This window comes from Scyliorhinus canicula, chromosome 21, assembly GCF_902713615.1.
Source record: "Scyliorhinus canicula chromosome 21, sScyCan1.1, whole genome shotgun sequence".
Taxonomy (NCBI): domain Eukaryota; kingdom Metazoa; phylum Chordata; class Chondrichthyes; order Carcharhiniformes; family Scyliorhinidae; genus Scyliorhinus; species Scyliorhinus canicula.
Window position 1 is genome coordinate 55961642 of NC_052166.1, and position 23353 is coordinate 55984994.

The 23353-nt window shown below is 44.8% G+C and overlaps 1 protein-coding gene across 1 annotated transcript in view; it reads left to right on the plus strand.

The window, feature by feature from the left end:
- The window catches only part of LOC119955456 (probable helicase senataxin), a 140057-nt gene that overhangs the window by 63811 nt on the left and 52893 nt on the right, over nucleotides 1–23353 (plus strand). Inside the window, 4 exon segments of the mRNA XM_038781647.1 lie at nucleotides 13333–13520; nucleotides 16695–16905; nucleotides 18869–18978; nucleotides 20472–20691. Coding sequence (XP_038637575.1) covers nucleotides 13333–13520; nucleotides 16695–16905; nucleotides 18869–18978; nucleotides 20472–20691 — 729 coding nt within the window.

Sequence of the window (23353 nt, forward strand, 5' to 3'; positions counted from 1 at the left end):
TAATAACACTCCGGTATACACAGGATGCTTTCTGATACATCTGTTTTATTTCTGTATCTTTCCGTTGTAACTGCGCCAATTTTTCTGAACAAAAAATATCTGCCACATCCTCCAGCTGTTCTTGTTCTTTTTCAACCATCTGATCAAAAATCGTTTCTGATAATTAAACTTCAACTTCATCTTCTCTCTTTGATTTCTCTCCTTGTTTTAAACTTGTTACTACACAATCCTGAAAAATCCCAGGATATTTGTCCTTCAACACTTCAGTTGCCTGACTTTCCACTGGCTTATCAACCACAGTAGGCATCACTCCCACCTACGGTCCAGCTGTATCATTACCCAAGATAAACTGTATTCCTGGACAAGATAGTTTCTCTATTACTCCTACTACCACTTCACTCTTCACTGGACTTTCCTACCTTACCTTATATAATGGAACACTACTCTTCTCACCCTGAGTTCCACATATTACCACCTTTTCTGGCAATATTCTTCCCAACTACATCACTCCTCATACCAGCTCCTGTACCTCTTTAAATTGTGACTTCTTTACCTGCTCCTCCTGATACACATGAGTAAACTTTGCCCACACAAGTAAATTACTTAAAGAGATCTGGTGCCATCTTATCAATCACCTCTTGATCACGCTATACAATCTTTTGCACCTCCTTCGCTTCACTTGATCTTTCCTTTACCACTTTAACAGACCTCACTGTCTTATCCTGTTTTACCACATCAGTGTTGCCAGTGCTTTTCTTCAACCACCAACACTGACTTTACAAGGCCTAGTTTATTACAGTGAAAACATTTGAAACTTTTCATGTCTCTTCCACCCACCTGGATTTCCTTTTTAATCTGAGGTACACCCTCCTTATTATCTCCCATCAGATCACCTTTACCACTTGAGTATTTGTTCAGTATTTTTGCCTGTGAAACTTCCTGAGCTGAATTTCTATAGTTATGAATTGAGCAATAGGAATGGGCACTTTCCTCCGATCACAGCGCCCTAATTCGACCAGTTGCAAGAGGAACAGATAAATTGAAGTGCCCAAAGGGTTCTTATGATTTCATAAACCATATGTAAGAAGTCTTACAACACCAGGTTAAAGTCCAACGTGTTCATTTCAAACACTAGCTTTGGGAGCACTGCTCCTTCCTCAGGACATTCACCTGAGGAAGGAGCAGTGCTCTGAAAGCTAGTGCTTGAAACAGACCTGTTGGACTTTAACCTGGTGTTGTAAGACTTCTTACTGTGCTCACCCCAGTCCAACGCCGGCATCTCCACATCATAAACCATATGAGTGCACCTTGAGCAATTTATACAGATGTCCAAACCTCCTGTGTAGACTATCGGCCTGAACCCATTCCAATATATTTTAAGCTATTGACTTATAAGCTTACTTGATTTGATTTTTCTACTGCTACTCAGTTTCTCCTTTTGGCTACGTGATCTGTGGGAGGTAGCATTTACTTGTACGGTTTTGTCTTTTTAAAAAAAGACTAGATTGCAACAGTCTGATATTGAAGCATCTATTTACAGATAGAGGATGTTATACTGTACCTTAAACATGTTGTGTAATCCCGTGCTGCCGTAAACCAAGTAGTTGTAGGAGATGAGTAAAATCTGAATTTTGATTGATAAATTTACCTGACTTGCAAATCTTTCTAATGAGCATAGTAACTACCTTACTTCTCAAGTATTGTATACAGCTTCAAGCTCCTGGCCTCACCCAAGAAAAAAAAAATTCTAAATGGGGAAAGTAAGACAACCAGTTTCCATTAGCATGTCAGCGACACTCTTGATCCTAAATTGTTAAAATTCCCCTTTCCTTTATCATTTTACTTTCCTGAGGACTGGAGATGTAATTCTCTGCCAAAAGTGCTGGACCGTAAATTATTGATGTATGCAAACATTTGATCTAATGAACTTAAAAAAAGAAATCAGGGACACTGTGGAGCTGGTAGCAGCCAGTGAGCAATGTAAATGAAATCCTATTAACCCGGGTAAAATAGTGTCTACAGCTCTGCTACCAACCTAACCCCATTAAACCACATGGTCCATATGGGCGCAAGCAAGACATTCAACTGCTCCATTGAGCCAGTTTCATACCATCATCCCACACCCCCAATGAAGTATAATCTCGGCGAATTTAGAAAAAAATCTTTCTGGAGAAATTGCACTTTTGTGTAATTTTGTTTCTGGATTGTGGACACGGTCAACATTTATTCCCATTCTGAATTGCCCTTGAGAAGATGATGGTACGGTGCCTTCTTGAATTCCTACAGTCCGTGTGGTCCAGGTAATTGGGCCTTTTTGATACTGAGCAGTTGGGCCATTTTGGAGGGCAGTTAAGAGTCAACCATATTGCTATGGGTCTACCCTATTGCTGTGGGTCTACCAGATTGTGTGGGTCTACAGTTGCATACAGATCAGGTGAGATAGCAGATTTCCTTCCCTTTGGGGCAATAGTGAACTGGATGGGTTTTTCCAACAATCAAATAATTACATAGACACCATTACTGATACTAGCTTTTTATTCCAGATTTAAAATAATTTAACTTGGAGTTCAATTTCCCAACTCTCATGCAGAGATTTGAACTAATGTCTCCAGGTTCTGGCTTCTGGATTACAAATTCAGTCAGAACTGTCAGTAGACTGCCGAGCACATATCTCATAATATCCTACCAAGTCTGTATATTTACATCGGCCCCACTCAATAATTGGTTTGCTTCATTTTGGGCAATTGCAGTAAATTCCTGCTTACTGCCCAAGCTTGTGACACTCCTGCCATCTAACCGAGTTATGAAAACAATCATTGCATGGTGAACAAATGCTTAATTTTAGTCCTGTCCACATTGTTGCGATCCCAGTAACGATCTCCATAGAGACTAATAACCTCTGAAAATAAATTTGAACAATTTCATAATTGAACAGATAACATGATAACATTTCAAATTATAGGACATTTACTAAAGGAACAATTGACTAAACACTATTTTTGCAGGAAACAAATCCTTTAAACTGCAGAATGAAGCTTCAAAACAATTGATTATTATTGGTTACATTGTCCTTTAGGCAGACATTCAGTTCTCCCAGAATGAGTCCAAAACAATTCTTAGCTCCTAATCATTTCCCTTCCCAGCCAGGAAACTTTTAACTCCAGAGCTGTCTTTCATGGGGCATATTTTCCTGGAGACTTCTCCGTCTTGCTAAATGTAGGAAAATCTTCTAACCCTATTTTAACTCATGAATTTGCTTTTCCAATTCAAACGAGGGCTCCTCCCTGCTTTTCTGTCTGGCCCTGCCCAGGCCCTCCCCTTCTTCCTTGTGTCTCGCCAGGACCCTAGCAACTGATCTGTATGCAACTCTAGACCCACAAAACTGTCTGTCAGTTTTCAGCGATACCTGTGCCTCTCATTTTGTCTCAAAAGGCAAAGTGAATCACATGGGCCTTCTATTCCGATAGAAATGCAGATTAGCTATCCTTGAGACCTCAATTTTCTTCTATCTTGGAAGTAAATGGACAATTAAAAACACAAGTATCGGACTTCCGGTTGCGGCTATGACTAGCTAAGTCGCACGTTTGGCGGCTCCTGCTACAAAGGTGTTTTCGGGCCGACTGGAGGGCCCCAACGGCGCTGGAAGGACAAATCCCGGTGGGGGAAGGCTCCCTGAGGAGAACCAGTCCAACTTTATGGTCGGTACCCGGAGTGGGGTGGCAAAGAAAGCAACAGCAGCTCCCCAAAAAAAGCGGGGGAAGAAGACCAAAATGGCGGCCGGTGGCGCACCCGAGGAATGGAGGAAATGGGCGGAGGAGCAGCAGGCCGCTCTCCTGCGCTTCTTTACGGAGCTGAAAGTGGAGCTCCTGGAGTCAATGAATGCGACGACCACCAGGCTGATGGGAGCCCAGGCGACCCAAGAGGCGTCGATTCGGGAGCTGCAGCAGGAGATGACTGCGAGGGAGGAGGAGGCCACGGTCCTCGTGGGAAAGGTAGAGGTGCACGAGGCACTCCACCTGAAATGGCAGAGCCGTTTTGAGGAGCTGGATACCCGAATGAGGCGGAAGAACCTGAGGATCTTGGGCCTGGCAGAAGGCCTGGAGGGGTCAGACCTCCCGGGATACGTAGCAGAAATGCTGAGCTCCCTGATGGGGGCAGGGGCCGTCCCTTCGCCCCTGGAGCTGGAAGAGGCCTACAGGGTCATGGCTAGGAAGCCAAGAGCAAATGAGCCCCCGAGGGTGGTGCTGGTGCGGTTCCAGCGACTCAGCGATTGTGAGAGAGTGCTGGAGTGGGCCAAGAGGGAAAGGAGCAGCAAGTGGGAGAACTCGACGGTGAGGGTGTACCAGGACTGGAGTGCGGAGGTGGCAAAGCGGCGGGCCCGGTACAACCGGACGAAGGCGGTGTTGCATGCAAAACGGATCAGGTTCGGAATGCTGCAGCCAGCGCGCTTGTGGGTCACCTACAAGAACCAACACCACTATTTTGAGTCCCCAGAGGAGGCGTGGGCCTTTGTACAGGAAGAGAAACTGGACTCAAATTAGACCCAGGGGATACTTGGCGGCCGTAGCAGCTCGGGTACTTTCAGCTGAACAAACGGTTCTTTTTCGGCTGGGTCGGAACTGGGCAACCCTTATTGGAACGGTTTCCCTTTTTTTTTTCTTTCTTTGTTTGGATCTTGAACTCTTGCTTTGGTTTTTCTTCTGATGTTTTTCCCCCCTTTGCCAACTTCCCTTAGTTATTGTTATTGTGGTTATTCATGGTTATTTATGGTTATTTATATTGTTTGGTAGAGGGCGACTGTTACGTACATTGTTATTTGTTATCTATCTGTTATTTATAATGTTAAGTTGGGGAGGCGGGACGGGGGGGAGAGCAGATCGGGGATATGGGCTCCTAGGGGGGGTTCTTTACAGGCATGGATGGGGACGGGCGTGGAACTGAAGATGGCAGGGTGGGGTGTGGCAGGGCGAAAGCGCGGGCTTTCCTCTGTTTTCCCGCACGCGGGGCAGAGGAGGGGGGGGGGGGAGGAGCGCGGGGCGTGGCTAGCAATGGCGACCTTTCCCGCGTTGGAGCGGGGCCAGGGAGGAGTGGCAAGGGGGGGGGAGGCCCCCCCCCGAGCCGGGAGGAGTCGGAGTGTGGCAGGAGCAGCCGGGTCAGCGTAAACCAGCTGACTTACGGGAGTACGATGGAGGGTACATCGCGGCTAGGAGGGGTCCTAGCCTGGGGGGGGGGGTTAGGGAGGGACACCGGGATGCTGCTGGAAAGACCAGGAACGGGAAGTGGAGGACTGGAGGGGTGGGGGGAGGGGGCCATCGCCATGGGGAGCGGGTCAGAGGGGGAGGGTCGACCCGGGGCGAGCAGGGAACAGGACATGGCTAATCGGCAGGGGAAGGGGGCGGGTCGTCCCGCGACCCGGCTGATCACTTGGAACGTGAGGGGGCTGAACGGGCGGTCAAGAAATCAAGGGTATTCTCACACCTGAAGGGACTGAAGGCTGATGTAGCAATGTTACAGGAGACCCATTTGAAGGTAGTGGACCAGGTTCGCCTGAGAAGGGGGTGGGTGGAACAGGTGTTCCACTCTGGATTGGACGCAAAGAACCGGGGGGTGGCGATTCTGGTGGGAAAGAGGGTGTCGTTCGTGGCGGAGGAGGTGGTGGCGGATAAGGAGGGTAGGTATGTGATGGTGAAGGGTAAGCTGCAGGGGGAGAAAGTGGTGATGGTCAACGTATATGCCCCGAACTGGGATGACGCGGGTTTTATGAGGCGCCTATTGGGCCTCATTCCGGGACTGGAGGCAGGGGGCTTGATCATGGGGGGGGACTTTAACACAGTGCTGGACCCCGGGCTAGACAGATCGAGCTCAAGGACCAATAGGAGGCCGGCAGCGGCAGAAGTGCTGAGGGGGTACATGGAGCAGATGGGAGGAGTAGACCCATGGAGGTTTGGTAGGCCAAGGGCGAGGGAGTATTCCTTTTTCTCCCACGTCCATAGAGTGTACTCCAGAATCGATTTCTTCGTGTTGAGCAGGGGGCTGATCCCGAGGGTACGGGAAGCTGAGTACTCGGCCATTGCGATCTCTGATCATGCACCACATTGGGTGGATGTGGAAATGGGGGAGGCGCGGGACCAGCGCCCGCTGTGGCGGCTGGATGTGGGGCTGTTAGCGGACGACGAGGTGTGTAAAAGGGTCCGCAAGAGCATTGAGAGCTATCTGGACTTGAATGACACGGGTGAGGTGCAGGTGGGGATGGTCTGGGAGGCCCTGAAGGCAGTGATCAGGGGAGAGCTGATCTCCATAAGGGCACACAGAGAAAGAAAGGAGAGGCAGGAGAGGGAGAGGCTGGTGGGGGAGCTATTGGAAGTGGATAGGAGATATGCGGAGGCACCAGAGGAGGGGCTGCTGGGAGAACGGCGCAGCCTGCAGGCCAAGTTCGACCTGCTGACCACCAGGAAGGCAGAGACGCAGTGGAGAAGGGCGCAGGGCGCGGTCTATGAGTATGGGGAAAAGGCGAGCAGTATGCTGGCACACCAGCTTCGCAAACGAGATGCGGCTAGGGAGATTGGGGGAGTGAAGGAGAGGGGCGGGAAGGTAGTGCAGAAGGAGCAAGAAGTGAACGGGATCTTCAGGGATTTTTACAAGGAGTTGTATCGGTCTGAGCCGCCGACAAGGAGAGGGGGAATGGAGGACTTCCTAAACAAATTGAGGTTCCCAAGGGTCCAGGAGGGGCTGGTAGAAGGGCTGGGGGCGCCAATAGGGCTAGAGGAGCTAGTCAAGGGAATAGGTCAGATGCAGGCGGGGAAGGCGCCGGGGCCAGATGGGTTCCCGGTGGAATTCTATAAGAAAAATGTGGACTTGGTGGGACCGGTACTGGTACGAGCCTTTAATGAGGCGCGAGAGGGGGGGGTTCTGCCCCCGACAATGTCGCAGGCTCTGATCTCCCTGATATTGAAGCGGGATAAAGACCCCGTGCAGTGCGGGTCCTACAGGCCTATCTCGCTTCTGAACGTGGATGCCAAGTTGCTGGCAAAGATCCTGGCAGCTAGAATAGAGGATTGTGTGCCAGGGGTAATCCATGAGGACCAGACGGGGTTCGTGAAGGGGCGGCAGCTCAACACGAACGTGCGGAGATTGCTGAATGTAATTATGATGCCGGCAGTGGAGGGGGAGGCTGAGATAGTGGTAGCGCTGGACGCGGAGAAGGCATTCGATAGGGTGGAGTGGGAGTACCTGTGGGAGACGTTGGAACGGTTTGGGTTTGGGGAAGGGTTTATTAAGTGGGTGAAGTTGCTCTACTCGGCCCCGACGGCGAGTGTAGTGACAAACGGGAGGAGGTCGGAGTATTTCGGGCTCCACCGAGGGACCAGGCAGGGATGTCCCCTATCCCCCTTACTTTTCGCACTGGCGATTGAACCGTTGGCGATGGCACTGAGGGGTTCAGGGGGGTGGAGAGGACTGACTAGGGGAGGGGAGGAACATCGGGTATCGCTGTATGCGGATGATCTACTGCTGTACGTGGCAGACCCAGAAGGGGGAATGCCGGAGATAATGGAACTATTAGCAGAGTTTGGGGACTTTTCGGGGTACAAACTAAATTTGGGCAAAAGCGAGGTTTTTGTGATACACCCGGGGGACCAGGGAGAGGGTATTGGGAGACTCCCCTTCAAGCGAGCAGGAAAGAGCTTTAGGTACTTAGGGGTGCAGGTGGCAAGGAACTGGGGGACCCTCCACAAGTTGAACTTTTCCAGGCTGGTGGAACAGATGGAGGAGGAATTTAAGAGGTGGGACATGGTACCGCTGTCGCTGGCGGGGAGGGTGCAGTCAATCAAAATGACGGTCCTCCCAAGGTTCTTGTTTCTATTTCAGTGCTTGCCCATCTTCCTCCCTAGGGCCTTCTTCAAAAAGGTGACGAGTAGCATCATGAGCTACGTGTGGGCGCACGGCACCCCAAGGGTGAGGAGGGTCTTTTTGGAGCGGAGTAGGGACAGTGGAGGGCTGGCACTACCCAATCTCTCGGGGTATTACTGGGCGGCAAATGTGTCGATGGTGCGCAAGTGGATGATGGAAGGGGAGGGGGCAGCTTGGAAACGAATGGAGAGGGCGTCCTGTGGCAACACAAGCCTGGGGGCCCTAGTAACGGCACCATGGCCGCTCCCCCCCACGAGGTACACCACGAGCCCGGTGGTGGCGGCCACCCTCAAGATATGGGGGCAGTGGAGGCGACACAGGGGGGAAATGGGAGGTCTGTTGGCGGCGCCAATAAGAGGGAACCATAGATTCATCCCGGGGAACATCGACGGGGGATTTCAGAGCTGGTACAGGGTGGGCATACGGCAGCTGAAGGACCTGTTTATAGAGGGGAGGTTTGAGAGCCTGGGAGGGCTGGAGGAGAAGTGTGAGCTCCCCCCGGGAAACATGTTCAGATATTTACAAGTGAAGACATTTGCTAGGCGGCAGGTGGAGGGGTTCCCCCTGCTCCCCAGTAAGGGGGCGAGTGATAGGGTGCTCTCGGGGGTCTGGGTCGGAGGGGGGAAGATATCAGACATCTACAAGATAATGCAGGAGGCGGAAGAAGCATCAGGGGAGGAGCTGAAAGCCAAGTGGGAAGGGGAGCTGGGAGAGCAGATAGAAGACGGGACGTGGGCGGATGCAGTGGAGAAGGTCAATTCTTCCTCCTCGTGTGCGAGGCTGAGCCTCATTCAATTTAAGGTGCTGCATAGAGCTCACATGACGGGGACAAGGATGAGCCGGTTCTTTGGGGGTGAGGACAGGTGTGTCAGATGTCTGGGAAGCCCAGCGAACCATGTGCATATGTTCTGGGCATGTCCGGTGCTGGAAGGGTTCTGGAAGGGGGTGGCAAGGACGGTGTCGAAGGTGGTGGGGTCCAGGGTCAAACCAGGATGGGGGCTTGCGATCTTTGGGGTCGGGGTAGAACCGGGGGTACAGGAGGCTAGGGAGGCCGGAATACTGGCCTTTGCGTCCCTAGTGGCTCAACGAAGGATACTAATTCAATGGAAGGACGCGAGGCCTCCAAGCGTTGAAACTTGGATTAACGATATGGCTAGCTATATTCGGCTAGAAAGGATCAAATTTGCCCTGAGAGGGTCGGTACAGGGATTCTCCAGGCGGTGGCAACCTTTCCTTGACTTTTTAGATCAGAGATAGGCGTTCGGGGTCGTGGCAGCAGCAACCCGGGGGGAGGGGGGGGGGGGGGCAGCAATGGTCGTGGGGGGACATGCACGACTGTAACGCGGGCAAGTCTGCTCGCTGCTCATGTCTGTAACTGTAGGCTGCCTTGTTTGTTAAGTTGTTGCTTGGGGGGGGGTGGGGGGGAGGAATGGTGCGCGCGAGAGGGCGGGCGAGGGAGGGATATTTGCCTAGAGGGATTGTGTTGTAAATAATTTAAAAATTAGTAGGGGTAAATGTCTGTATGGAAAAACTCTTTCAATAAAAATTATTTAAAAATGAAAAAAAAAAAAAACACAAGTATCTACAACCTGACATTCTTAACACTTTAGTGGGATATTAGCGACTCTGCCCATTCACTGTTCGCACATAGGCTTCTGTCATTGTCTCCAAGTGTAAGCACCCTGCATTACCATCTGTGTAAAACAACCTGGATCACCTTTAATCTCTAACGATCAAATAATCCATTGCTGTGAGGCAAACAAACAGGCCACATTACCTCTCCCACCTTCCTTTTGCCTTAAAAGATGCAGTCCCAAAAAGTAAGTCTTTATACACCCCATATTTGTAACAACATACATAACACTATGCTTATATTAGATGGCAGCTGCCAGTTGTAAGCCCATTTTTCCATTGAATACAGGTATGCTCATTGTGTATATTAAGGTCTTTGAATCCAAATTGGGAAAAAAGCTCAATGCTTGTAGAAAAATGTTACTTTTGTGGATGAGGGAAAAATATTGTCTCTGATTAGCGAAGGACAAGTTGCTTCCTAGATCTTGACAATGTTGAAAGCAGGTGCCCAAAATGCCTTTTTCTGTTGTGAAGTGGTGCCATCACCAGCACAACAAACATATTTCCTACCAGCACTCAGATGGAAACTGCAGAGATGATGGTGTATCCACATTTTTGTGAATCCTGTGGATAGTCTTGCATCTTGGTAACTCTCTCTTTCTCTTGAGTCACATTCCACCAGGTTTGTGCCTGTTTATTTCTCATCTCAGTTTGATAATCCAGAAGCAGTTAACTGATTTGATAGCATGCTCAAAGTCTCGATCAGAGTTGAGCATCTCTATTTACAGAATTTTTATTTCATGGCAGGCGTGACCTGCCTTTTCGAGATCACACCAGCCTGTGGTAAGCTCGATTGAATTTATGTTTCTTAAAAATCCTACCTACTTTTTATTTTTAAAAAAAACAAATGAAGTGTGACTTAAATTTTACTTTTTTTGTTGATTTTTGTACTTCTAATTATTTATTGTTTATTTTAGTCGGCTGCTGTTAAAACTGGGAGTAGCTGGAAGTGCCTGATCGAATTAACTAGCTTCAATCGATCCAGTCGTTAGTTAAACTTTAATGATCTCATCATTCCACTTGTTTGGAGCAATTGGGCTCCCATCTGACTTTATTGTCTCTCACCTTGTTTGTGGTGTGAAAAAGTAACCTCCTATGCAAATGCACAGTGAGCAAGCTCACTGGAAGGCAGCTTTAAATAGGTCATCTTTGTTTGCAGCAGACTTTCGATAGTGTTTGTTTATTTTGTTCTTTTAAGGATTGATCACCTAAATAAGATTCCAAGCAGTCTGAAATGGAGAACTGATCACTAATTGTTTCAAAATTGCTCAAACGTGTACAGGTTTAATACTGACAAAATATAATGAATCACGCTGTCTGTTTGAAGGATGTATGTTTAATGAGAGCTACAAAGAGCTTCCTGCATGTTGTCATGAACTGTTTTTGTGAAATTTGTGCTCATCAAGATGAGGATTTTTTCTGTGCCAGGCAGAACAACACTTTTGCATTTCAGGCATATCAATACTTCTAACTTGAGATGCAGAATAAAGTTCCCCATACCTGAGCTACGCCCTCAGCCTCAAATTCCACAAACTGTTGACTCTGATTTTCCCATGAATAATTACTGTTTGCCAGTCAAAAATGGCAGTCATCAGAATAAATTCAGCTTGAGGTATAGTTTCTATCTCTTTCCTGGAAAGGGCTGCTGTAAAATCTGAGGATAAGGAGTCTTTTCTGATAACTTTGCAAGGGTCATAACTTTCCTCGCCTAACTTGCACCAAGTCGTGCTCGCTCACCGTGGCTTCACTCGTTCACCACCTATTTTGACTCCCGGTTAAGCAGTGTCCAAATTTTAAAATTACCATCCTTGTTTTCAAATCCCTCCATGGCCTCCCTATTTGTGTAATCTCCTCCAGTCCCACAAGCCCTCCTGGATCTTGCCATTTCTCCAATTCTGGCATTTTGAGAACCCCGGATGGCCAGTGGTGGCCATGCCATCAGCTGGTAAGGCCCTAAACTATGAATTTAACACCCCCATCCCCTTTACCTCTTTTTTTTTCCCTTTAAAATCTACTGTCCAAACTTTTCATCATCTGCCCTTATTATTCTTATCCAATTTTTAGCACCAGGTTTCCACTTGTTATATTTATGCTACTTAATTCAAATGTTAAATCATCTATATTCAGTGCAAGAACAGTGAATTTTCCAGACGTTCTGAACCTAATGTATGCAATTGCTCATGAACCATTTTTCACTAACCATTTAAATAACCTCTTTATATCTTTCCCTCTTGTGAGATGATAATGTTCTGCCTAATAAACAACACCAACAGCTGTTATACCCTGTAGGAAATATTGAAATGTTGGTACTTTCTGCCTTAAGGGACAATTGTTGGACAGTGGTAGCAAAATCTGAAATTTTCTAGCAGTTTAATGATTAAAGGAGATGCCTGTGAAGTGAAGCCAAGTTTTGTTTTTCTGTACTACTGCTCTGTTAAGATGGCAAAGAGCCTCCTTCAATTTAATTAACAAACTATTTAAAGTTTTCCAATAATTTAAGCAGGGAATTTGAAATATTAACTTGAAGTGGCTGGTATCTTTATTTTGAGGATGTAACTCAGTGATGGCTTGTTCACATCACAGACGAGCAACCATCTACCTCCACTTAGTTACTTCAAAATGCTGCCTGCTCCAAGATTCTTCAGATGGACAAGCACAATAGCTTTACTATGATTAGGGGCTGTGAATGTTTAAGATCTGAGCAACTGTTCCTTTTTCTTCCAGAAATTCCTTGCTTTTCTTGAAGTTATTTGATTGCTTGTGTGGAGTTTTGTTCTCCTTTTATCAGTACTATCCGTACTCTCTTTTAGGGAAGCTGTTTGCAACAATTCCTATGCGTCACTGGTGGAGAATGCACTGCAGAAAGTTAAAGTCAATCTTGCAAATTCAAGTGTTGGTTAAACAGCCAAATTAACTGAAAGGAAATGAAAAAATTAGATATCTGCACCAAGGACGTTGAGTTTGATTTAGAGCAGTTCTACTTGAAACGTTAATGAATAGATGAATAGTTAACTTTATAACTGTGGTTGCAAAGTAATGGCTTCAGAAGCCATTTTGGTTATTTTTATTGTCCAGGGCACCTCAATTTAATGAACTCGAGTCGACAATTTCTTCCACAATATGTGCTCGTTATGTTCCAGACAACCCATGGGATTTTAAATGCACTGTTATTGTTACTGGAAGAACTATAATCATTAGAAATAATTACAGGTGCACCTGTTATTTGAACCACTGTATTATCCTAATTAAATGATGCTGTGTTCTTTGGCAGCTGGCATAAAACAATTTCATGATTGGCTATGCTATTGCTTGTTCAAACCTATTGTCACTATATTCCTACAATACTGTTCTGTGTTGTCTTTTTACACTAGTGGGCAGCACGGTAGCATGGTGGTTAGCATAAATGCTTCACAGCTCCAGGGTCCCAGGTTCGATTCCCGGCTGGGTCACTCTCTCTGTGGAGTCTGCACGTCCTCCCCGTGTGTGCGTGGGTTTCTTCCGGGTGCTCCGGTTTCCTCCCACAGTCCAAAGATGTGCGGGTTAGGTGGATTGGCCATGCTAAATTGCCCGTAGTGTCCTAATAGTAAGGTTAAGGGGGGGAGTTGTTGGGTTACGGGTATAGGGTGGATACGTGAGTTTGAGTGGAGTGATCATTGCTCGGCACAACATCGAGGGCCGAAGGGCCTGTTCTGTGCTGTACTGTTCTATGTTCTATGTACTATGCTGACAATCCTAACGATTATAACACTATCCATATCATGCTATGATTTAATTCTGCTCTTCGTGTTCCAGTAGGCAAGATGAGCACTTGTCGCTGGTGCACACCTCAAGGAAAGTCAACAATCGAGTTTCTGCACAGCTACAGTTCTGAGGAGGTCCCTCCTGAGGAATTTAAAGCTGCCAATGAAGATCTTTGTTATTGCCTGGAATGTGTGGTGGGCTATCACCAAGCACGTGATGAACTCCCGTTAGCACACAAGGTAATGTAAGGAGCTAATCTACAGACAATCTAATCTTTTTATTAGTGTCACAAGTAGGCTTAAATTAACACTGCAATGAAAAGGACAGCATGTGGCGCAGTGGCTAGCACTGGAACTATGGCGCCAAGGACCCAGGTTCGACTCCTGGCCATGGGTCACTGCCGCGTGGAGTTTGCACATTCTCCCCGTGTCTGCAGTTCACAACCCAAAGATGTGCAGGTTAAGTGGATTGGCCATGCTAAATTAAATTGCCCCTTAATTAGAAGAAATAATAATAATGGGGTACTCTAAATTTATTTATTTTTAAACATTGCAATGAAGTTACTGTGAAAATCCCCTAGCTGCCACACTCCGGCACCTGTTCAGGTATACTGAGGGAGAATTTGGATTCAGAGAATCTAAATGACCTAACAAGCATGTCTTTTGTGACTTGTGGGAGAAAACCGGCACACCCGGAGGAAACCCATGCAGACGCTGGGAGAACGTGCTGATGCCGCACTGGCAGTGACCCAATCGAACCCGGGTCCCTGGCGCTGTGAAACAGTGATAATTACTGTGCTACCGTTCCGCCTATGATATATCTTAAGGAATACAATTGATTGTGAATTCCTTTAAATGTGTGTTAGCAACCACAAAGGTGGCATTTCCTACACCTGGGTGCAAAATGTTTTTAAAAATTATGTCTTATAAAACTTTAAATATAAATGTTTTGAAGAGTAAAATATCATACTTTTAAAAATCATTATGTGGAGATGCCGGCATTGGACTGGGGTGAGCATCTTAAGAAGTCTTGCAACACCAGGTTAAAGTCCAACCGGTTTGTTTCAAATCACTAGCTTTCCGAGCACAGCTTCTTCCTCGGATGAATGAAGAGGTAGGTTCCAGAAACATATATAGACTAAGTCAAAGCTGCAAGACAATGCTTTGAATGCGAGCATGAGCAGGTAATTAAGTTTTTACAGATCCAGAGATAGGGGTAACCCCAGGTTAAAGAGGTGTGAATTGTTTCAAGCCAGGACAGTTGGTAGGATTTTGCAAGCCCAGGCCAGATGGTGGGGGATGAATGAAATGCAGCATGAATTCAAGGTCCCGGTTGAGGTCGTACTCATGTGTGCGGCACTTGGCGATAAGTTTCTGCTCGGCGATTTTGCGTTGTTGTGCGTCCTGTAGGCCACCTTGGAGAACGCTTACCTGGAGATCAGAGGCTGAATGCCCTTGACTGCTGAAGTGTTCCCCAACTGGAAGGGAACATTCCTGCCTGGCGATTGTCGCGCGGATGAACGGACATTGAATTTGAATTCAGTTTACAAAAATATGAAAATAAGAGTCTAATAATGACCATGACATCATTGTCGAAAAACCCACCTAGTTCAGTAATGTCCTTTTAAGGAAGGAAATCTGTTGTCCTTACCTGGTCTGACTGATATATGACTCCAGGTTCACAAGTGGCAAGTAACATTCAGGCCACACAAGTGCCAGGCAATGACCATCAAAAGAGAGAATTTAACCATTCCCCTCCCCTCCGACATTGGTGGCATTACCATCACTGAATCCACTACTGTCAACATTCTCGGCGTCACCATTGACCAGGAACAGAAATGGACCAGCCATATAAATACTGTGGCTACAAGAATAGGTCTACGGCTAGGAATCCTTGGCAAGTAACTCGCCTCATGAGTCCCCAAAGCCTGTCTACCATCTACAAGGCACAAGCCAGGAGTGCACTGGAATTCTCTCCACTTGCCCAGATGAGTACAGCTCTAACAGCATGCTCAACACCATCCAAAAGACAGCAGTCCACTTGATTTGCACACAACCACGAACATTCACTCGCTCCACCACTGGTGCACAGTGTCAGCATCTACATGATACACTGCAGGAACTCAACAAGACTTAAAACCCATGACCCCTACCATCTAATAGGACGGGCAGCAGCAGGCGCATGTGAACACTACCATCTGGAAGTTGCCCTCCAAGCCATTCACCATCCTGACTTGGAGATATATCAGTGCTCCCTCACTGTCGCTTGTCAAAATCCTGGAACCTCTTGCGAAACAGCAGTAGGTGCATCTCCACCACATCGACTGCACTAATCTACTCGAGATTCATTAGCTGATGGGGTGCAGAAGGTGGTAATCAGCAGGCAGCTTCCTTGCCCATGTTTGACTTAGTGCCATGAGACTTAATGGGGTCCAAAGGTGATGTTGAGAAGTCCCAGGGCAACTCCCTCCTGACTGTAGACTGCTGTTGGCACCTCAGCTGGGTCTGGCCTGCCGCTTGGACCAGACATAGCCAGGTATGGTGATGTGGTGTCTGGGGCATGATCTATGTGGTGATTTTGTTAGTGTGACCATGTTGCTTGACTCGTCTGTAAGACTGCTGTCCGAATATTGGCTTCAGATATTAGTGAGGGGGACCTTTTCAGGGTTGGCAGGGCTGAGTTCACCAGAATTGTTTCCAGTGCTGAGCTCAATGCCAGGTGGCCCGACCGGCTCCATTCCTTATTGAATTTCTAGCTGTTTGATATAATTGAGTAGCTTACACGGCCATCTAAGAGTCAATCGCATTGCTGTTGATCTGGATTCACATGTAAGCCAGACCAGGTAAGGACAGCATATTTTCTTCCCTAGTGGACATTAGTGAAACAGATGGGCTTTTTCATGACAATCAACAGTGGTTTTGTGGTCATCATTAGACTTTTAATTCATTTCTTTATTGATTTAATTCAAATTCCACCGTCTGCCATGGTGGGATTCACACCAGTATCTTCTGGGGTCTCTGATTTACTAGACCAGTGACAATAGCACTATGCCACTGCTTCCCTGTTAACTTTCTAATTGGAGGTGACTTTTAATTCCTTCTGGAACCATTTCCTAGATGATAAGGTGTTCAGGTTTGTTTGTGCCAAAATAATAAATTGGCCACTAGAAAGATCTCTGGGTTACTTTCGCATTTCCTCTCTACAGCAAGGCACGTAGTCTTTGTTTTAAAGTATTCCAAATCTATTGCTGAGATCAACATGTTGTTCGGTCTACAAGAAACACGTAGCTATGCCCATTGTACGTAAATATGCTGGGGTATTTTTGCAGTAATTGTTTAATTGCTTCAAAGTATAATTTATTTCTTGAGTTCAATTTGTTGTTGAGCCAGATTATTTAATGTTATGTCTTGCAGAATTTGTGGAAAATAGAGTCGAAGCGTCTGATAGAACATTTTGAAAATGCACTGAAAGACGAGCAAGAGGAGGATGACGAGTTGTTTCTGATTGAGGATGAGCAGGAAATTCAGCTCCGTGGATACACCGGGCCAGACTTTGAGAACAACCTTCGGGTTCCCATTCTGGAGATTCTCAAATACCCTTACCTGCTGCTTCACGAACGCCTCAGTAAGTAATTACAAATGATGACAGTGCAAAAGTGCTACAAGGACTTCACAAGTTAAAATGGCATCTTCCCATGAACAAAGTGTTGCATCTTATTGAAAACAAAAACAATAAACCAGTTTACCATTAAAAGTAAATATTTCTTTAGACTTTTCTTCTATCTAGAAATATCTTGTTCTGCTTTGAACTGCCATGGTCAAAATGTTCTTATTGGCTTTTGAAGTCAGTGAAATCCAGTTTAAATCAATCTCACTTGATGTAATGATATAGGCGATGTCTATTGAATTCCTGTTCAAACATTCCCTCACTTCTATTTTTGTCCTTTTTTCTAGTGTATTTACTATCTCGCATCCTGACTGTTACCCCAGAACAGCCCCGAACTTCACTCCCAAGTATTTAATCCATATGGTGCAAAACTTTTTGGCCACTCATTCCTAATCTGGCTTTATTATATGGGGCACTAATTGGCCTTGTTCTCTACCAAAACTGCTGACTACTCTAGGATCATCCTGAAATACAAATACAAGCTTTTCTCCACGATCAACCATCTCCTTAATTCACTCTCCGTAGTGACCTCAACTCCAACAAGAAGTGTGAGGATTTCAGACTTTCTTGCCATTGAGATTGAGGAGTATGGGGAATTGGATAGCTCTTTGAAATTGCTGGCACAGGTGATGGGCTGAATGGCCTCTTTCTGAGCTGTCTGATTCTATTAATTATGCATTCTCCAATTCCTATGCTTTGGCGGAGGTACCTTCAGTCTAGGCCCTAAGCTCTTGAATTCCCTCCTAAATCCTTCTGCCTCTAACCCTCTCTTCCCCTTTGAAATTATCCTTCAAGCCTTGCATTTGACGAAGCTTTTAGACATGCCTTAAAATCTTTATAAATAACTTAATTTCAAATTTTCTTTGCTAAAACTGTTACGAGACTCTGCCCCTTTATTTTTGCCAGTATTTTTTTTTTAACTGCCAACTGACTGGAAATGTTGCAATTTGAACTGAGACACAGCTGACAAAATGCAAGGGCACATTCCAAGGTGGATATGAGAAACAAACAATTCACCCTTTGGAGTGTGAAGCGAGTGACATTTCCTATAATCCAGACACCCATCAAAATTCATAACTGTCTCAGGAAGAGACATTAAATGTGCAAAGTAATGGATATTGAAGCAATGGTTGTCACTGACAGACCCACCCAAAATAGAGAGAGATTGCAAGTAACATAGGGGGTGTGTTGAAAGTCTTCAGCGGAGGAGACAAAGAGCTCCCTCCCCACCTCTTTTGGAATTAACATATCTGCCTCCAGGAAACTAGCTAACCTAAATCAGCTGCAACATTTAACATCTACACAATCAAAGGACACATCTCTCTGTAACACCTGTGTGTATGTGGTTAGTACAATTTCTCTTTCTTTGACTCTGGGAAACCTTGTTTATTGGCTCCATATTGTTCACAACTTTATTAGTTAAATACGTCTGATTTAAAAATATGTCCTTGTACAAAAAAAACCAAACTTAAACCTTTGTGACCAACCAAGGAGATTGAATAGAAGGGAGATGGTTCACCTCTTCTCCCTTGGCCATGAGAACTCCTCTGAGCATTTTACGATGTGAAAGGTGCAGGTACTTTAAAAGTGTGGAAGGTTTATCCATTTTTCAACTGAAGAGCAAGATTGAAGGAGATGGGTGGATAATCTACTTGCAATTTCACCAAATTTACTTTTATACCAATGGGCTGTGTCCCAAACTATCTCCTTCTGAATGAGATCAGCAGCAGTTGGGATATAATTTGCAAAACTGGGAAGAAGGAAGTTGTGATCAGAATAAAAATCTTGGATCATTTGTGACTTGAGGCAGTAATTGAGTTTTTCTGGAGTCTCTGGTTTCAGTAATTCCTAGAACATTGAAAATCTACTTTCTAATAATCTCTGAGGGCAGTATAAAAATAACTTGTACTTTGTGTTTTAGGTGAGTTGTATGTTGAGGCCCTTAGTAAAATGGAGCAGGTGAATTTCTCCTTTCAGACATTTGAAAAATATCCTGGTATCTATCTACTTTTGGTACACCCAAATGAAACGGTAAGTCTTATTTGACTATGCCATGATCAACCTTGTGAACTATCAGTAGTACATGATTTTCTTTGAAGTTTATTTTGCTTAGAAGAAAAACTGAAGCTCTGAAAGGGCCTCACAGCGCCAGGGACCCTGGTTTGTTTCCGCCTTGGGCGACTGTGGAGTTTGCACTTCCTCCCCTTGTGTGTGTAGGTTTCCTCCGGGTGCTCTGGTTTCCTCCTACAGTCGAAAGATATGGAATGGCCATGCTAAATTGCCCCTTAGTGTCTAAGGATGTGCAGATTAGGTGGGGTTACGGGGATGGGGCAGGGGAGTGGGCCTGGGTGGGGGTGCACTTTGAGGGTTGATGCAGACTCAACGGTTGAATAGCCTCCTCCTGCACTGTATGAATTGTACGATTGGTAAGTATCATTTGTATGTAGAAATAGGAACTGCATCATAAGTCCTTCAACAGTTGTTCGTGGATCTGCATTTGCATTCCAACAATCTCAGCTTTTATTTCAAATTTATAACCTATTCAGTGATTTTATTTTTGTGTCTAACTGGCACAATGTTAGGAGGCCAATTTGTTACATACAAAAACCCTAATAAAATCTAAAGCCTATTTTTGTTTGAGTTGTAAAATCCAAATTTCCCAACTATTTTATATTTAAGAATACAATTTGTTGCTTGCGAAGGGCCACAATATGTAGCAATTGTATGTGAAACGAACGTGTGACCTACCTAAAAGTCTACATGTACGAGATGAACTCTTTGGTGCCTTGTAATATAGTTTCAACTCTTATTCTCTTGACAGCAGATCCATTCTAGAAAACAGGCAGATATCCCTGTGACCAAATTATTATGATAAATCGGTGGTAGTGAAAATCACTTGGCACAGTCTTGGAAATGCTTCCACAATAGATTTGAAAATTGACTTAAATTTCTGTCTACACTATATAAGGTGGTAGGGATTGATTGACAATGGAGTTGAGGGTTGTCGGAGGAAGACATGAAGATGGAATTGAGGGCACAACCAGTTTAACCATGGTCGTGTATGTGTGTCAGGTGAAAAATGACCTCGGGATTCAGATCCATTTGTTTAATCCAGAAGTAAACTATCGATCTTTTATTTTTTAAAAGCCTTGTCATTAATTCCACTTTCTGTGCTTTGTACACAGACATGTGTTTAGGTTTAATCACTTTTTTTCAATTTGTAAGCAAGATGGTTGCAATTGTTTTGTCTATCCCACTGGCTGGGCTCTCATTGAGAGTAAATTTATTAGTCACCATATAATTAAATATTTGCACGTTTCATTTCACATACATTTGCTCAAAGGTGATCTGAGCTGGTGCACTTTTTAGTGTTTGGTTTGCAGCTTTGTATTAAAAGGAACAGATCACCCTATCCTTGGTAGCAACTAATATGTGACCAACAGGAGAGAAATGAAAGCTATTTGCCTATTTAAAAAAATAAACAAGTGGCATACAGATTTGTTAATGCTTCTGTTTGTTTTTAGATCCGAAGATGGGCAATCCTTGCTGCCAGATCTCTTGGAAAGGTGGAACGAGATGATTTCTATGACTTACAGGAAGTGATAACTTGCCTACTGAAGGTCATTGAACTGGATCTCTTTGAAAATACAGATTTCTATAACAGTTATGGAATAGAAGAAGAAAAATTGATTCTTTTGCCACCCCATCTTTATGATGTTACCAACCACAAAAACTACTGGCTTGGTGAGTAATGATGATCATGGTGATCTAAAGATCTTCTGTAGATATCTGTTGGTGTGGGTTTGGAGCAGAGGCACCTGGAATATATATGTGGATTTGATTATTGTCGCGTCCACCTAATTTGAATACATGTTATTTCCTACATACCCACTAATACATATTATGTCCGAGATATGCACTAACTACTAACAATGTATAATCCTGATCACATGTATAAAAATAGCAGTTTGTGAGGCATCATGGGATTTTTAACCAACTTGGCCACATTTGTGAATCCTTAGTTCCCACGGACATGCATTGAAATGGCTTATTCTGCAACACATTCCTTATCAGTAGCTCCGAACAACTGCCTTTAAGGTGGGAAAGCACGGTAACACAAGTGGAGGGGTAGCACGGTAGCACAAGTGGATAGCACTGTGGCTTCACAGCGCCAGGGTCCCAGGTTCGATTCCTTGCTGGGTCACTGTCTGTGTGGAGTCTGCACGTTCTCCCCGTGTCTGCATGGGTTTCCTCCCACAGTCCAAAGATGTGCGGGCTAGGTGGATTGACCATGCTAAAATTCTTCTGCACTGTATGTTCTATGTCTATGAGTGATGCCCGAAGTGCCAGCCTGTAACGAGGGTGAGATACGAAAGTTTCAGTTTGCAAAGTAGCAAGTAAACCCAAGGATAATTGATGATGGTCTGGTAACCATTTGAGGGGCCTCGATCTGTTGTGAACTGACCACGAATCATTCCCACGATCAGTCTGTGCCTACATCTAGAAAACTGTGTGACAGACTATTGATGAAAGAGGGCACTATTGGACAAGCAAGCATCACAGAATGAAGATCAAATTCAACCGATAAGGGTTATTTTTTATCAAGGATTGCATTGGTTGCCCTTCTCAATAGCCTCTGAACTGAGTGGCTTACTAGCACGTGCAGCCCACGAGACATCTTGTTGATCTGCCCACAGGCAGCATTGTCACGTTCTGCTTGTTTCCATCTGCATAGCTTTTTACCTCCTGGTATGACTGGTGATATGCACGTAAATCAAGGGTACTTGAAAGTAGGTTAATGCTGATCGCATACAACATTGACTGTGAGCGCTGTGCATCCAATCAAGTGTGAATATTTATTTTGTTTTTAATACTTAATTGATGGGTCTATTAATGTATGAATAATTAAATATTTTCTATAACTTATTCTGAAATATTTGACTTATATCAGACGTATTCAATCATAATCAAGGGGTCAATCTTATGGCCCACTGACAAGAAGGGTCACTTATGCTGCTCACTCACTGGTGCCCTGCATAGGTTAACCTTCACTGGTGCACGGTGTATACGCTTAAAAGACAAAGGCTTTTACAGTGATTTGACAGCTAGTCTCCAAAGTCCCAGGAAGATGTTGAAAATGTTGGGTTCTAAACAGTTATACTTTAAACTGTCCGTTTATTGTTTTTTCTTATTAAGGGGCAATTTAGTGTGGCCAATCCACTTACCCTGCACATCTTCAGGTTGTGGGGGTGAGACTCACACAGACACGGGAAGAATGTGTAAACTCCATGTGGACAGTGACCCGGGCCGGCATCGAACCCGGATCCTCAGCGCCATGGGGCAGCATTGTCCATTTATTTCTATGATACAATAAAGTTGGGGGTCGAAAGAAAAATCAGCATTTCTACCCCGATACGAGACTCATATGATTCACATGGCTATGGAAATAGGTTTTAAGAGTGGTATGGTCCTTGAGATAAGATTGTAGCTTTTCCTAAAGAAAACTCTCAGACAAGTTAGTCTACCAGGATCCGAGAGGATGTAGAAAGTCGTCTTAATGATTCCCCATGCACGAAAGCAAGTGGGATCTAATGCTCACATAGAAGAGGCTGGGTTCATGATATGAAGCAAGATTTTAAGATTCACCTTGTTTATGTTAAAATCTTATGGAAAAACCCTCTCTTGAGAGAGTTCTGGGCTAACAGTTACCAGGCTGTGAAAATAAAGGAAAGGAAGTAAACTCTTGGAGCAGGGAATCACTTTGGACTGGGTCTGGGAAACTCAAATAACTAAAGTGTAAAGGTTACTTGTAAAGTGGGTTTTTCGGATGTGTTAGAAGTAAAAGGAGCGAGTTTTGTTCTGCAGTTTAAAGTGCAATTTGCTTACAGAAATATCATTTAGTAAATAGTACTTTTAGTCTATTGTTACAGTAAAAGTTATAATGTGAAATCTTATAATTTCATCCTTTCAGCTATTTACTAAAGTTTGAACTTATTTTCTTTGATCTCTGGGGAGACCTAACAGTCTTGTCAACCAATTGAAATTATCTGTACTGATAACCTTTATCATAAACCGTCATGATTTTTGCGACTTCTATTGTCTTCTCGACCTTGACCTTCTCAGTTGAAAGGAACAAAGGTCTAAATTCTTTAATCTCTTCATACTTCTCATTGCTGGTAACATCCTAATGAATCTATACTGCAATTTCCCATTGCTTTTATGTCCTTCCTATAATGGGGTTCCCCATATCTGTACAAACTATTACAATTTTGACCTGCAGTCCTGTAGCTGTTCAAAGTGACTTGTATATTGTTCCCGCAGGTAACAAGCTAATTGATTTATAAACTTATCTTTTTAATTACCTATATCATTGAAAAGCATATTAAAGTGCTATTGCTTTTAAACT